We start from the raw sequence: 16,791 nt of genomic DNA on the forward strand, positions 1-16,791 counted from the left end.
GGCTTTGATACTTAGCATATCTGAGGAGAATACAGTATTCTCCTTAGATATACTTTTAACAGTTTGTAATACATAGCCAGCTTGCAGCCGCACAACACAGTGACGACTCTGTGATCGCTGTGATCAAAGTGCTGTGACCACCAATCCGCTGTTGAGGGTCTGCCTTGGACCCCAAGGGACCCATCAACCGCAGTAACTCAATAAATGCTGGTCCCTCCACAGACCAGCGCTCACTGTAGCGCATGATGGGATTTTTTGCAGAACTAAAGATGGCAGTTGTCTTATTAGTTTTTAGCCGAGGATTTTTTTATAGCCCAAGGAAGATTGCCTTAGATTGAAAGTAAAGTGGGGTAGGCCAAAAAAAAAAAAGCCCCCGGAGGTGTTTGCCATAATGTGCATAACAGCACATTATGGCCTACTTACCTTGTAAACAATGCCCTCCAGCACTGTGCTGCCCCCATCTTCACCTGATCATCTTCTGGGTTCAGCATTTTTGGCCAGATGGGGCGAGTTTTTAAACGTGAGGGTTTAATAACCCTTTAACTAATCAATGTAAGATTATTCCCTATCAAAATGCAGAGCTGAATGCTGATGTGATTTTTTTTAGTGAAAGGGGGTAAAGGTCCAATTTGAGAACCATTTCATGCAATAAAAGTCAAATCCAATTGCACACTTGAAAGCTACATGGATTAAACTTGTAGCATCAGCTAGACAATGAAAGCATAACGGCAGTAGCAACATTTGGATGCAGCATACAACAAACCCTGAGTTGTTAGTGGTTTATGAGTAGAAAACGTTGTTACTATTGAGTGAGTGTGCTAAATGATATCACAACTCCATAAACATAGGGCAATGCTTAATTTGGTATTGTATGCATGACAAAGATTTCATAGATGGTGCTATTAAAAGGAGCTTTTGGAAAGTGGTAAAATAGGGAAGACAAACAGAGCATGAAATATTGATGTTTATCTGATTATCTTGATATAAAAATTATGAGTAACTTATCCTCAGGTAAAAAAATTATTGCAGTTAAAATAACATCAATGTTAATGAATTAACCCAATTGTCTTTATTTTTTTTCCAAATCTAATATGAGTTAATACAAATTCCTTTTGATCAAAACTATAACTATGAGGTGTGTGAAAATCACTCATCCTCATAGTTCGAGCTGACGTATGGCAATGAAACTGTCACACGTCGGCTCAATAGATCGGGAAGTGAGCGAACACATACCATCGCTCGCTCACTTCTCGATCATCTCCCTGCAGAGAGCAGTGGCTGTCAGTCACGGCTCCCTGCAGGGATTCCCGCCTCAATGCTCCTATCCTCCAGCGCTGACTGGAGGAACGGGCGGGTACAGCTGGCTCTGTCATTCATGCAGCTGGGTGGATCTCAACAGCATTGTCGGGATACGTCCCGGCTGCGGCGGTCTCAGTATACCGCAAGCTGTAGCTTGCGATATACTGAGCTTTGGGTCACGGGAGGATGCTAGTATATGTCCTCCCGTGACCCTTAAGAGAACTATGGGGAAAAACGATTATTCCATAGTTCTCTTTTAACATATGTTATGATAACTGTAGATTTCACATATTTATTCTTAGAGATCATGGCTGGCTCCGCTCAACTGTCATTTGCGGGGGCGAAAGGCTGGCCTTCGGCAGGCCATTCGCCCCACTTCGGCTGTCACTTTGGCTCAGTCAAGTCGAAGCATATGCCTTCGGCTCAGCTGATCCGAAGGGCTCCGTCGGCCGAGGAGAGCCGAAGGATCAGCAGGAGCTACAGCTGGATCCTTTGGCTCCTTCATGAATGGAGTACACACAGTTTTTTTTTTTTTAACAAACCTCGTATCCCTATGTTTTTCTAAATCCAGCAACACACTGAGCTGGAACCTTTTACATCCAAAAGTCCCCACACCACAACTTGGCATATGCAGTCCAGTGTAGTGAGGAATGAATGCAAAGTACATTGGGGAGTTAAAACAACTAATCATTAAATGGATGGCCCAAAATAGGCCAAAATCTGCAGATCAGGACTTTGCAGTCTTCCTACACCTTAAAGAGACCCTGTTGCCAGATCAATCATTTTTACATAAAGCTTCTAATAAAATGTATATGTGCATTTAACATATGTGTGTTATTTACCTGTAATAGCCTCCTTTGTGTAGACATCCAAAAGCCCTGAGACTGCTGCTGGGCACCATCATCTTGTATCTGATATCAGCAGCACCAGCATACTCAAAGCTGTCACTCATATCCATATTTTGTCCAGAGTTGGGATTTACATTTTTACCCATTTGTTTCCTTTTTATGATTTGCTTCTCACACTTTGCACGCATGTCACTCCCTTGGTAGATGGTTAATTAATTCTGTATTTATGACTCAAGAGTACAAACCATTTTAAAATGGCAGTTTTGTGTGTAAATGACTATTGTGACTTGTCAGCATCAGGTTAAATCTTAACTATAAGGTGATCTCATGGTAATTCCTAACTCAATAGCTTGCTTTTAAAATCCACATTCTGTGCTGTAAAACATGTTTACAGGCAGTGTCAGAAATAAAGGTCAATTAGACCTGGAGAGATGTGTAAATATGCCTGAGATGTCTATGTACCATGTTTCTTTTTGAGTCCTCGGTTTTTCAAATATGTTGAACTCTCACTAAGTTTAGTAAGCAAGGTGAAGCTATATTCACTTTAATCATTCAATCATATGCAAACCAAAAGTCCAACTCCAGTCAAAACTCTGTTTTGGATAGCGGAAGGTTCATAATCTCATTTAAAGAAATCACTAGACCCCAGCAACAGGGCCCCAGGTTAAGGACTAAAAGCCACTCTGGAAATGTCTTGCTCTATTCTACTAAAGGCAGGCCAGGGCAGAGAGCTATCTAGCTCCATGATGCCTGTATAATTCCTGGTCAATGTCACACTTAAAAGAACTGAGAGCTGGAAGAACATGGCACAAGACTATTTTTTAAAGTGATCCTGTTGGCTGAAGTTTGTGTAGGTCTGTGAGGCTTTCGCTTGGGGCACTGTAATAAGTCTTGTTCCTCTAATCACTGCCATTAGCTCCCTAATCACTGCTAGTAAATTAACCCCATAGTCAAGTGTAACCTACAATAAAGTTATAAGAACTTGTGTATTATTGTGTGGAGTTGTTTACTCTTTTGTAAACCAATTGTTACATAGTTACAGTTACATAGTATTTGAGGTTGAATAAAGACATTAGTCCATCAAGTCAATTGTAAAATTAAAATTATAATATACAGGATTTATAACAGTCTGCACAGCAACGCTTTACAATAAGAGGAAGACATTACAACCACAATACAATTCAAGACAAGATGGTAAGGAGGGCTCTGCCGGTGAGGGCTTACAATCTAAAAGGGAGGGGGAAGTGATACATGAGGAGGTAGCTGTGTGGGGATGAATTGTTTGAGAACGTGATAGTTGATCGGTTAGGTTGAGGTGGGATAGGCTTCCCTGAAGAGATCTTTATGGAACGCCTAAAGGCAGTCAACGTGGGAGACAGATGGACAGGTTGGGGTAAAGAATAAAATGTAATATAAATCATAATTAAAATAGCTATTTGTGCATTTTTGTAAGCCTTTCTGCCTTCCCTTCGAGCTGATTGTGTATGGTGTTCAAATAGAACTTGTATATGTTTCCTGGGCATTGTGTAACAACACACTTGACCTAAGTTAAGCATTAACCTCTCCTGCCCTACCTCACCAGTGTAGAATACTACAATACCCATGAGCACCACTGTGATATTTTGAGAGAAGTGCCATTATGTTGATGGGCAAATGCCTGGTTTTCACATGGGTATCCTCAATATCTTCTGTTCTTGCTATGGGGATATGGACTAGTGATCAGTACGTTTGCTAAAAAATCAATTAAATCTCAAATCGGCAAATTAAAAAAATACCAATAATAAGTTGCATTAAAGTGAATGGGAGGCCATTATTTCTGTCCACATTTTGCCCTTTTTGCTTGACAAACAATTGTCACCCAGGTGCCATGGAAAGACCTATAGACCCTCACATTTTTCAGGTTCCTGCTTTGATTTTTTTTTTTTTTTCCTATACCTAAAATACCTCAATTGACCACACACATTTTTTGGTATATTTAACTGGAACAACAAATAAAAACAAACACCAAAAAAACACCTATTGTCTAAAACACTGCAAACAACAACAAACTGCACCCAAAAACAACACAGGAACACTTGGAGGTGTGGGCTGTCTGGGGCTTTCTATGCCATCTTGGTGACAATTGCTTTTTCAGTAGCCCTCAAGTGCCAAAAATGGCTATGAAAAACAGCCAGCTATTGATTGTAATACAACTCCAAATTTGAAATTAAAAATAACATTAGAAAATATAGGTTCTCATACAGCATTTCACAGCTATAGAGGCAGGTACAGAGGCCATATAATGTTTGATTCACTAAAGTACCGTATATACTCGAGTATAAGCCAAGATTTTCAGCCCATTTTTTGGGGTGAAATGTTATTTGCCTTGACAACCATGTCTTCCTGTGTTAGGTCTGCCCAGCCAGGCATTTAATGGTCATCCCCAGCCCGCTCCTCCATTTGTGACACAGTCAGGTGTTCACTCACAGATAGGAATAGCTGGGAGAGAGGGCAATGTAGTCGTGATGGGTGACTTCAATTACCCAGACATAAATTGGGCCAATGGAACTTCGGGTTCGGCAAAGGCGGGGCGATTTCTAAACATGTTGCGCGACAAAATGTAACTATGGTGCTAGGCTGCTAATGAGGTCACCTGACTGTGTCCTCCTGTTCACTCTTTTGTTGTGTCCTGCTATTGTTTCAATGTCCTTCCTCGGTCCTGGTACTCTGATTGTGACTGTTCCCTCTCCTGAATTCCCCTCTGGCTTTTCCTACACCGCAGAGCCTGCCACAGATCCTGCAAAGCCCCCCTGAGACCCGGCTGAACCCTTCACAGATCCTGCACAGCCCCCCTGAGACCCTGCACCCTCAGGGGGCTGTGCAGGATAGACCTCGCAGAGCTCACCACAGATCCTGCAAAGCCCCCTTGAGACCCAGCAAAGCAAAGGCTTTGCAGGCTGCAGCGCCCCCTATGGATCCTGTTAGGCCCCCTGAGACCCGACAAAGCCCCCCACCGATCCTGCAGAGACCCCTTGAGACCCTGCAGTCTGGAGGATCTCAGGGGGGTCGGGCAGGATCTGTGGTGGGCTTTGCATACTACAGAGCCACCTACGGATCCTGCAGAGCCAACCAAAGGGTATTGCATAGCACACCTGAGACTCTTTGGTGGGCTGTGCAGAATCTATGCTGGGCTCTGCCAGCACAGTCCTTTTACCTTGCATGGCCTGACCTCTTTGGAACACGACCTCCTTGTCCTCGGCGCCTGACTGGACGGCCTCCTCATCCTCGGCACCTGACACGGCCTACTTGTTATCTTCGCCGCCCGACTGGAGCTCCGGCGACGCCTCCCGCCTCCTCCATCGGTGTCTCTGCCCCGCCTCCGTCTTTGCTCCCACCTCTTCCGTCTTGGGGGCCACTTTTTTTCTCTCATGGGAGCCACTTGCCACATTTCATACTTTAAAATAAAATGTAACTATATCCAGTTTAAGTACTACAGACACTAATATACAGTCACAATAAGGCCCCATTCATATCTGTAGGTTTAGTTGCGATTAGGGATTCCTGCATCAGAAGCTTACTGCAGCAGAAATCCCTAATCTGGCGTTTAAAAGTGGCACCTATTCTAGTTAATGATCAGGTGACAGCAGCTCCATGTAAACGCCTGCACAATGCATGTAATGATATGTGATATGATTACATGCGGTTAGAAAACATTCTTCCTGGATGCACAATCCAGAGTGACTGATTCCTAACCGAATGTAAGCATATCACGTATCTTTACATGCAAGTGTTGTCACCTGATCATTAACTTAGGTGACAGCTGCCACTTGTAAACGCCAATTTAGGGATTTCTGCTGCAGGAAATCGCAAGTCCCAGTTAATCCGTAATTGCACCTAAAATATAGGTGTGAATGTAGCCTAATGCAGGGCTCAAAATTTCAACTCGCCCCCTCGCAAATTGCGAGTGCAAATGAAGCTATTGAGTCTGGCACTGTCACGGACGCAGCTGCACGTCTAGCCATAGATCGGATCTGCAGCTCCTCCTCAGAGCGCAGGAGCTGACTAGGGGAAGCATCCTGGCTGCTTGCACATGCTCAGTGCAAGGTTTCTTTCCCAGAGTGCGAGCATCAGTGTTCCCTGGGCAACCCGGCCGTGGTTTTGAAACCCGAGCTTTCTGCTGTAACTGTAAGTAAACTCTGCAGTCGTTAGAACAGTGATTAACCCCTACTGTGCCACAGGATCTATAAAGGTGCCACAGGATCAATACACACGTATTGATTAATATGAGCAAATGTGTTTGTCTAATGCCCTTTGTGTAATGCCCTGTGTGTAATGCTGCGTGTATGCCCTGTGTGTTATGCTGAGTGTATGCCCTGTGTGTTGTGATGTGCATATGCCCTGCGTGTTGTGATGTGCGTATGCCCTGTGTGTTGTGATGTGCGTATGCCCTGTGTGTTGTGATGTGTGTATGCCCTGCGTGTTGTGTGTATGCCCTGCGTGTTGTGTGTATGCCCTGCGTGTTGTGCTGTGTGTATGCTGTGTAATGCCCTGCATGTTGTGTCGTGTGTGTGTGTTTGTGCTATGCCCGGTATTGGTCCAGCAAGAGAATGATTAGTTTGTTCCCAGGTACACTCAGTACATTTGTGCACAAGAAGGATAGGATGGAGTGGGGTCAAGCAGGGCAACTGGTGGCGAGTAACTTTTAACACCTGGCTAGTAGCTCAGGGCCTGAAATTTTGAGCCCTGGCCTAATGGGAATTACATGCCTCCCACTCCACTCCAAGCCAGCGTTCACAGAGCGCTGGCCGAAAGGATCCGAATGCCAGCGCTGATTCAGCTACACGGTCTGCATCCGACAGAGATGCAGACCGTGTAGCTGCTCCAGCAAGTCAGGTGCGCGTACCTGACTTCTGAGCTGACAGTGGGTCACAAAGTACCGGCTCGCGGGCCGGTACATTGAGACCCTGGCATTTTTGCCACCCCCCTGGAATCTGCCGCCTGAGGCAAACGCATTATTTGCCTCGCGGCAGATACGCCCCTGAGCATACTTGTCCTATATGTTCATTCAGGTAAATTGTGCTCATGAAATGGCATAGCCAGGTTTACACCTCCTGACAGGTCCATACCTCTGTTAAAAGGCTATTCTGGTTGCCTGTTGTAGCATTTAGACTGATGTTGCTAGGGAGTGCTTCCATGTAATATATTAATATGTTTATTTCCTTATGATTATTAGTTGGTCTGGTATATTTTTATAATACAGTTTTATTAATAACTTTGGACACTACTGTACATATTGTATTAAACTGTACTTGTACTTATGCAAATTTGTTTTTACTTAACAAAGTGGCACTAAAATGTGAATATAAGTATTTCTGTATGCCTCTAAGTGTATGATCTAAGTAGATGTTCTGTTCCCTAATTTGCTAGAACAGGGGTGATGAAGTGTGAAACTATTGTTCTTGTAGTGTTGTGATCTTGGCAACTGTAATTCTGTAATAGGACTCTATTGTTTGAAAAGGATTATAGGTCTCTTTGTATTTGCTTATTCCATCTGTTTGTTTGTATCAAAACCTTCTGAAAATGGCAACTGAATTAAATATATTTTTTCTTTAGTTTCTCCTGCATAGCTATTTCTTTTGCAATACACCTTTAGGGAACATGTGAAAAAGAGGTTTACCTAAAGCAAGTCTACAACTAACGCTATTGTTGCTTGCTGTGTGCAGAGAGCACCAAAGAGGATGGGGAAGTGGTAGATTAAAAAGTACTTCACCAATAATATTTGCATTCTTCATCATCCTTGGTGTAACTGGATGCGTGGCATCAATGTCTTCATCGCATATATACTCTGCTGAAAGTTTATTTTTTTAGGGATGTATGCCCTTGCATGCCAGCTTGGGGCACGCAGTGCTGGAAAGTGATGTTGACTGCAGTTGGCTCTGTCTGTTTCCTAATGAACTGTTGGCAATCCTGATTCTCAATGTGTGCAGTGAGTGCACAGTGAGCCTTGGGGCCTCTGTGCACGGCACACATTACAGATACATCACTGCACTTACATAGATTTGTATGATTGGCTAGCAGGAGGCTAATCACAAAAGAAGCCAGACTGGGGTTTTAATACAAGAATTAGGATACTGCAGAAGATACAGCAGTGTAAAATTGGCCAGCAGCAGGATACATTTAATCAGCGATAATAGGCCTAACTGGTGTAACTTGTATTTATCTATGGCAATAGAGGGGTTCATTTAAATTCAGTGATATAATTTAAGGTTTATTTGCACACTGTTCTTGCCCCTATTTTTTTTTCCTTTCAAATGATGCAGCAGTGTGCTGCAAGCAAAAGGCAGATTAGCAAACAGATAGTCAGTGACAAGTGAATCCTCTTCTTTAAGCACCCCAAATTTAAAAGACCCTATCAACATAAACAAAATGTAAAAAAATTGAAGATAAATGAAAACCCTAAAACACCACCGTGAAACAAAAGCTCGCTTTTTCAAAGGGATGATATGCAGCAGAAAAAAATGCAGGTTAACCTAAAAATTTTCCCTATCAATATACAATATCAAAACGTTTTTGTTTGCTATGGAGGTTGCTAAAAGTGACTGCTGATCTCAAATTAATAATAAAATGAAAGACAAACAAAATCTAATAATAACAAAAAAAAGACAGCAAAGGGGTATATTGCCCAAAGAGCTAGCACTCTGCAATAGTTGAAATACTCTGAAAATAGTTGGGAAAAATGTATTTCGTCTTAATGGAGAATCCCTATCCCAAACAGATATTTTTTTCTGAGAGGTTTTTGAGTGCTGCAAAGTGAATAAGGTTCACCTCATTGATTAAAACACACATTCCACAGTATGTAAAAGGCAAACGGCTAACAAAGCTAAACAATATATACTATGAACATATATATTATAGCCCTAAAACCTTTTTATATTCACATATCAATGTTAATGATAACTTAAATCTTTGTAAATGATAAAAGGTCTTTTAGTGTGCATGGCTATACTTACAATTGGCCAATACATACAATTCAATACCCGCCATTTTGAAATGCAGTGAAAGACAATTCACTTAAAGGAGAACTATGAGATGAGCGATTTCCACTCACCTCATAGTTCTAGCCGACCTGTGACAAAACTGACCCCATAGTTCTACTTTAACAAAAAAGTTGTCCACTTTGGAAAGTGAATGTTAATGAATATATTGAATGTTTATATTGAATTAATATAGTGCAGTGGTGTTCCTTTTAATTACCTAATGTGCTATATCCCAAGTGAGCTTCCTACTAGAGTTGCAGCTACCTAATTTAAGCCCTTAATCCATAAACCATGATAAAATATGCTCTTATTGGGGTCTTTCTGGCTCTGAACCTCTAACACCTTCCTTAATAGCACTACTATTAAAAATGTTAAAAGAACAAGGTAAAGGTGTTCAGAACCACTAAAATGTAAGTAAGGGGCCCATAGGATGTAACCAGAATGTTAAATAACAGTCTATCAGAACACCAGGCTCGTAATGCAGAGAGGAAAAGATGCAGGTAGCATGCCCATGAGTTTTATGGGAACAATATTCATGAAAAGGGATATATATATATATACATATACATACTCTCCAACAATTAGGACCAAATGGGACCAAAAATATGTTGGAAATAAAGACAGTCTCAGCATAGATCTGTGTTAACTTTGGTTTTAAATGTCCCTGCTAACACTAGCAGAGTTATTCACTAAAGGGTGAAGAGTTTGGAGAAGGCAGGAAAAGTGAACAGATCTCCAATTCAGCTAATTTTCCAGTTCAGCTATGTTGTCCTAGATTGTTCACTTCTCCTGCCTTCTCCAAACTCTTCACCCTGCTGTGAATAACCCTGTAGGTGTTAGAATATTTAAATGCATAATGAAAAAAAATTCAGGTACACTATATTGCCAAAAGTATTGGGACACCCCTCCAAATCATTGGATTCAGGTGTTCCGTGAAATTCCTTGCTACTAAATATTCCACGGTCAACTGTTAGTGGTAATATAACAAAGTGGAAGCAACTGTGAACAACAGCAACTCAGCCACGAAGTGGCTGCAGAATCAATAGCTACAGACCTCCAAACCTCGTGTGGCCTTCAGATTGACACAACAACAGTGCGTAGAGAGCTTCATGGAATGGGTTTCCATGGCCGAGCAGCTGCATCCAAGCCTTACATCACCAGTGGTGTAAAGCACGCTGCCACTGGACTCTAGAGAAGTGGAGACGTGTTCTCTGGAGTGACGAATCAAGCTTCTCTGTCTGGAAATCCGATGGACGTGTCTGGGTTTGGCGGTTTATAGGAGAACAGTACAGTGTGGGGTTGTTTTTCAGGGTTTGGGCTTGGCCCCTTAGTTCCAGTGAAGGGAACTCTTAAGGCATCAGCATACCAAGACATTTTGGACAATTTCATGCTCCCAATGTTGTGGGAACAGTTTGGGGATGGCCCCTTCCTGTTCCTACATGACTGCGCACCAGTGCACAAAGCAAGGTCCATAAAGACATGGGTGAGCGAGTTTGGGGTGGAGGAACTTGACTGGCCTGCACAGAGTCCTGACCTCAACCGGATAGCACATCTTTGGGATGAATTAGAGCAGAGACTGCGAGCCTGGCCTTCTCGTCCAGCATGAGAACCTGATCTCACAAATGCGCTTCTGGAAGAATGGTCAAACATTGCCATAGACACACTCCTAAACCTTGTGGACAGCCTTCCCAGAAGAGTTGAAGCTGTTATAGCTGTAAAGGGTGGGCCAACTCAATATTGAACCCTACAGACTAAGACTGGGATGCCATTAAAGTTTGTGTGTGTAAAGGCAGGCACCCAATACTTTTGGTAATATAATGTATTTTCAAGACATTACTAAGTTTTTTATTTTTTCCTTTTTTTCATGTAGGTGAATAAAACCATGTATCAGCCGGAACCAGATAAAGGATATCCACCATTAGCACCTTACCCGCAGCCAGGTTGGTATATAAAAATATATTTATAAGAATGATGCCTAATCTGTCTAGTTATTGGTGGCTATAAGGGACTTGATACATCCTCCACTATGATTAAAAGTAAGGATTCAAGTGTTTAGGACTACCTAAGGGACTAATATCAAGCCAACTGCTATGAACTGTCACAATGTACCATATTGAAAAGAGGAAAGAGACATGCTAATATTGGGCTGCTTCTGTCCATCGAAATGGGAAGGACAAACAGTGGTAGGTCCTGGTGCTACATAGGATTGGCAGATCTCTCCGTGACTGTCATTCTTAGAGAACCTTCTGTCTGTCTATGACCTGCTTATCGCAGACAAAGTATAATAATCCTGTACGTGATTTAGTAAAGAGCAAGACATAATGTGATTACATATCACTGTTCCCATGATTCCTTATACACATGTAAATTGTTTGCGCCCACATATCAGGATTCTCAGACTCAAGCTCATTAAGTTTACAGGAATATAGTAAATGCTAAGAAGTAGTATTGTATGCACTGTCCACATTGGTGCACACATTACAAGGGATAATTATTTTCATTTTTTTTACCAATGAAAAACAGATTTTAAATAACAGACAACACAAGCTTCCGCTTATTCACTTCCCAGACTTGGTTAGTCCAGGGCTAGATAACAAAAGAATAGGGAACTGGAGGGTAATCTAACAAATACACTGGCTCGGTTGCCCTTTTATCAGTAAACTGATACAGTGGGGTTGATTTACTAACCTTATAAACACGCCACGAACAAGTATACACCTCTGTAGTGTGTTCCCTCCCAGCATGATCTATTGGTGGAATCTAGACACCTTTGTAGTGTGTACACACCCAGCAGGTGTGTTGTGCAAAGCCCGGCATGAATTACAAGGTGATTTTGTGTAAATTAGCTCTATGTTGTGTTGCTTGCGTTGATGAATGCAGGAATGTAAATGCATGAGCTAACCATTTTTGTCTAAACTGTGAAGCAGCATAATATATGCATCATGTGCATGATTTTTCCATATATGGCATTAGTGGAAATATGCTTTTAGAGACTTTTTGGTTGATAAATACGTTTTGCTGTGTAAAAATAACACGCACCTAGTGCGTGCGTGTGTTTAGGTTAGTAAATCACCCCCAATAGACCTGATTTCTCTAGGTTGGTTGCTACATTGAAAATGGTAAATTGTTTACTATTATGACATGTGATAACACTGCTTGACTCATAAAAGATCGAAACATTTTATGTGCAATTGAGGCATAATATTTTCTCTTTTTTTTTTACTCATAAAGTGGACCTTTACCCACTTTGACTGGAAATCGCATCATCATACAGCTCTGCATGCTGATATGAAATCATCTTACATTTATTAGCTAAACAAGCATATTTTTATTTTACTTACAATTTCTTTTTTTCTATTTCCTGGTCCACTTTGGCACCAATGATGTAATCATACACAATCATTCCATCCTGGGAAGGTTACATCAGCAGAGCATTGCTGAGAAATCTCATCTGTAATCTTATGAGATCTCAGGGAAAGGCATTTTCCTCCCCTGAGATGATGTACATGGTCACATATCCTAGTCACACGTACCAGAGTTCTAGGAAGTAAAGGGAGATATAGCCTTAGTTAAAAGTAAAGCCTAATCTACCCTTAGTTAAAATGGCCACTGTCAGAAGACTGACGGAAGAGAAAAAAAATTAGGTATGCCAAACATTTAAAAAACTGCAATTATCTAGAAGTATCTGTTTGTAGATTGTCATTACTAAACCTTTCTAAAGGTATCATTTTTGTTATTTTGAAGATGTGGGTAAAGTTCCTCTTTAAAAAAAAAACAACTGAGTTTGAGGTTTAAAGGATAAATTAGCTTTTGCTGGAAAAATCAGTGTCAGTAAACCTAATCAAAAAGATTACTTCTCTGTATCATATAACAGTTGCCCATGTCTGGCTAGTGACTACACATTCAACACTCCTTTTTTCCGTTAAAATTAATGCATAGTGGTTATGTTTGCATTTTCTTTTTTATGATGGCCAGGACTAAAACAATATGGGGTCTATTCGCAAAGCTGCCGAAAGATCTAGCCATAGCTTCGGCTGATCCTTCGGCTAGCTTCGGCCCCAGGACCCCTTCGGTTCTACGGGCTATTCACTATAGCCCGTATAGCTACCGAAGTTGGCTGAGCGACTCAGTCAAGCCGAAGGCATATGTTCCGGCTCGATTGAGTCGAGGTGAAAGCAGAAGCTGGCCAAATGGCCGGCCACTCGCCGGCCGACAGCCTACTATTGACAGCTGGGCGGAGCCAGCCGTCATCTCCCGGCTGGCTCTGGCCACTTGCAGAGACAGATCAGTGATTTGTCTTTACCAGACATCCCAACTCTCACCCGGACGCTCAGGGAGTCTTCCGCTATTAGTTAGCAGCTCCTGGCCGCCCGGGAGAGAAACACTTTCTCCCAGAAAGGTTTACTCTGCTCGATTGAGCAGAGTAGACCTTTCCCTGGTCTGTTTTTTTTTTTTTTCTTCTGACATTGGAGCCACTTGCCGCCGGCAGTCAGAAAGAAAAAACAGCATAGGAATGCATAGCTACATGGCTATTTCATTTTGCAATAGCCAATAGCAAACTAGCTATTGCACCCGCCCACTGCTGCTGTCAATTAGCAGAGAGGACCTGAAGTTCTCCATCAGGTCCTCTTCTAGTGATTGACAGCAGCAGAGGGCGGGTGCAATAGCCAGCTTGCTATTGGATATTGCCAATAGGAATCTAGCTATGCATTCCTATGCTGACTGTTTTTTGTTTTTTTTTATTTATTTATTCTGAAGCAGCTGTCAGAATACTAAAAAAAAAAACTTGCAGATAGCAAAGAAGCTATTGCTTCCTGTGCTATCTGCCATCATTTCAGGGGGGTGCTCTCTCCCCCCTGCATTACAATGAGAGCTTAACAGAGCCGGAGGTGATATTAAAGCTGACTCTGCTGAGCTCTCATGGTACTGACAGTTCAGCGTCCCCTGGTTTCTTTAGATATCTAGTCCTAGACGTGGTGAATGCTTCAGTGTTCTCTTTATGGCACCACAGCACACAATATGTTGTCTGCACATCATTCAGCTTCACAAAGTTGTCTATGTTAACATTCTTGCAGTATAGCACAAACTATGCATATGTCACGTTATGCAAGAACGTCAGTAAAGATAATTTTCTGAAGCTGAATGGTGTGCGTACAACATATCTTATATTAAATGTTCTAATTCAAGAGACCACTAAAATAAATTAGCATATAAATGTAACCGTTGTTATCCCCATACTTTTAATGGTGACATTTATATGCTTATTCCCACTAGAGGTCTTTTACATTGTAGCATTGTATCACCTTACTAACATGTATTTGCTTTCCGGGTTTCTTCATCTATTGGTCCTAATGCAGTGTTTTCTGTACATTTGACTAGAAGAGAAAATACCCCAAAAATATTCATATTTTCCCCAGTCGGGTGGCAGGCTCTTGGGCATGTCTTTTAATATGGTTTCTCTTAACAGATATATCACAGTAAGGGCCTTTTCACCTTATAGTGTAATCCATGTGTTGAGTGTATGCTATTGCACAGAGCATGATACCACATACTAGATGCGCTGGTGCATTGCACTGCAATTGAGTCCCAACACAGTGCCCAGCAGGCGGGCGTTACAGCAACACGCGGCACCCCAAAACATGCTTTATGTTGCTGTTTGTGGAAAAAAAGTAATGCATATGCTACTTTTTTTCAGCACACGGCAATGCACAGTGTTGCTCGGTGCTGCAACACAAATCCGACAGGAGGTTCATCAATTGCAATGCATCAGTGCACCTAGCATGTGGTACCGGGTGCTAGCATTCACTAAACACATTGATCCCATGTGTTTGTGCAAGGTTATAGTATTATCATGCCTGAACAAGATATTGTACTTAAAGGAGAACTATGGGGTCAGGGCTTTTTCCCATAGTTCTCCTTAGGGTAACGGGAGGACACAAACTAGCGTCCTCCCATCACCCTAGGCTCAGTATACCGCGAGCTACAGACACCGCAGCCGGAGCAGATCCTGACATCGATGTTGAGATCTGCCCAGCTGCGTGAGTGAGCAGGCTCTGCCTATCTAGAGGCAGAGCCAGCTGTACCCTCCCCTGTCCGTTCCGCCAGTCAGCGCTGGCGGATCGGAGTGGGGAGAGGGGAATCCAGCCCCTCCCCTGTCACGGCAGAGAGCCGTGACAGGATCAAGAGGTGAGCGAACGCCGGTATGTGTTCGCTCACCTCCCGATCTACTGAGCCGACCTGTGACAGTCTCATTGTCACAGGTCGGCTAGAACTATGAGGTGAGTGAAAAGCACTCACCTCATAGTTCTCCTTTAATGAAAGAGAATATCTAGGGGAGATTACAGGTAGCCGATGTTCTCCAGACTGCTCTCTTATAAACAAATTAAGGCAAGCAGGCTCTGTTTTCAGTGGAAATAAATAATTTAAGCAGAGGTAATTCAACTCTAGCTAAAAGAGTATATTCAGTGCATTAAAAACAAGCCACTGAGTTTGTATAGTAATGCCCATAGCGTAAGTACCTGTGAGATGAAGCAATGGGCTGAATCTGTAAGCGATCCTACTTGGAAGCTGGACCTTATTTTTGTAATCCAATGCTGACATTTAGGTGATCAAAAAGTATTCTCAGTTTTTTACAAAAACATTAACTTGTGGCCCAAAGCTTTTTAAGCAAGTACCAATATCCTGTTATTGTTATGTTGACTGTTTCTTGATTGTTTTAAAAAGCATACAGATTTTGATGTGAACTTGCAATACAATGTATAGGACTTTTGCAGTATTGGAACACATAAAAATACTGTTAAACATTACTATTAGTTCATTTAAAATAATTTGTATATTTACAATGTGCATTAATTTTCTTTTGTAAAGGTGTAGGAGCTGCCTATCCACCCCCTCCAGCCTATGGACCACCTCAACCAACAGGTAAAGCTATATAGTCATTGTTATCACCTGCATTCATTAGAGAGTGAGAGAGAAAGTGAGAAAAAAGAGGCTCTTGCAGGTGATTTCAGATGAGGAAACATGAAAGCTTTTTTATTAGGACAGTGCCCCACCTAAACATATGTAATTATGACAGTTTGTTACTTCACCTTAAAAGAATTGCAAGTGCCTTAAGGTGCCCATACACCTGCCGATTATCGTAGATCATCGCGGGAAATCCCGCGATCGTATGATAATCGGCAGGTGTATGGAAGGCGTGCGACCGTTTCTACTGTACGGTCGCACGTTTTTTGTCTTACGAGCATGTTTGAAAACCAGCCAAAATCGTAAGATTTTAGGCAGGTTTGTGGCCTGCTGGTAAGACACATGCTACACGGGCAGGTGTGCGCAAGCGCGCACACTGCTCGTTCAGCATTGCAGTCATAGGATGATCGCAAGTACAATCTGCCTGTCCAAGATAGGCAGATCGTACGTTTTTTTAATTACCGTGCAACCATCGCAGGACTATAGTCTTGCGATGGCTGTAAGGTGTATGGCCAGCTTTACTGTGTTATGCTTTACATGCATTCTGGTACGCTCCAGAGCAAAAAAAATAGTGCATGCAGTATTTTTTTCCCCCCGCACAGAAATGGACAGCACTGGTGTGAACAGAGCACAGAAATACCAAAAAGCGCTCTGGTCTGGATCTT

The 16,791-nt window shown here is 42.2% G+C and overlaps 1 protein-coding gene across 1 annotated transcript in view; it reads left to right on the forward strand.

The window, feature by feature from the left end:
* Positions 1–16,791, forward strand: part of LOC108801781 (lipopolysaccharide-induced tumor necrosis factor-alpha factor homolog) — a 41,366-nt gene that overhangs the window by 11,440 nt on the left and 13,135 nt on the right. The window contains exons 3-4 of the mRNA XM_018573693.1: positions 11,034–11,103; positions 16,031–16,084. Coding sequence (XP_018429195.1) covers positions 11,034–11,103; positions 16,031–16,084 — 124 coding nt within the window. The remainder of the gene's footprint in view (positions 1–11,033; positions 11,104–16,030; positions 16,085–16,791) is intronic.

This window comes from Nanorana parkeri, unplaced genomic scaffold, assembly GCF_000935625.1.
Source record: "Nanorana parkeri isolate BGI_ZX_2015 unplaced genomic scaffold, ASM93562v1 scaffold2492, whole genome shotgun sequence".
Lineage (NCBI taxonomy): Eukaryota > Metazoa > Chordata > Amphibia > Anura > Dicroglossidae > Nanorana > Nanorana parkeri.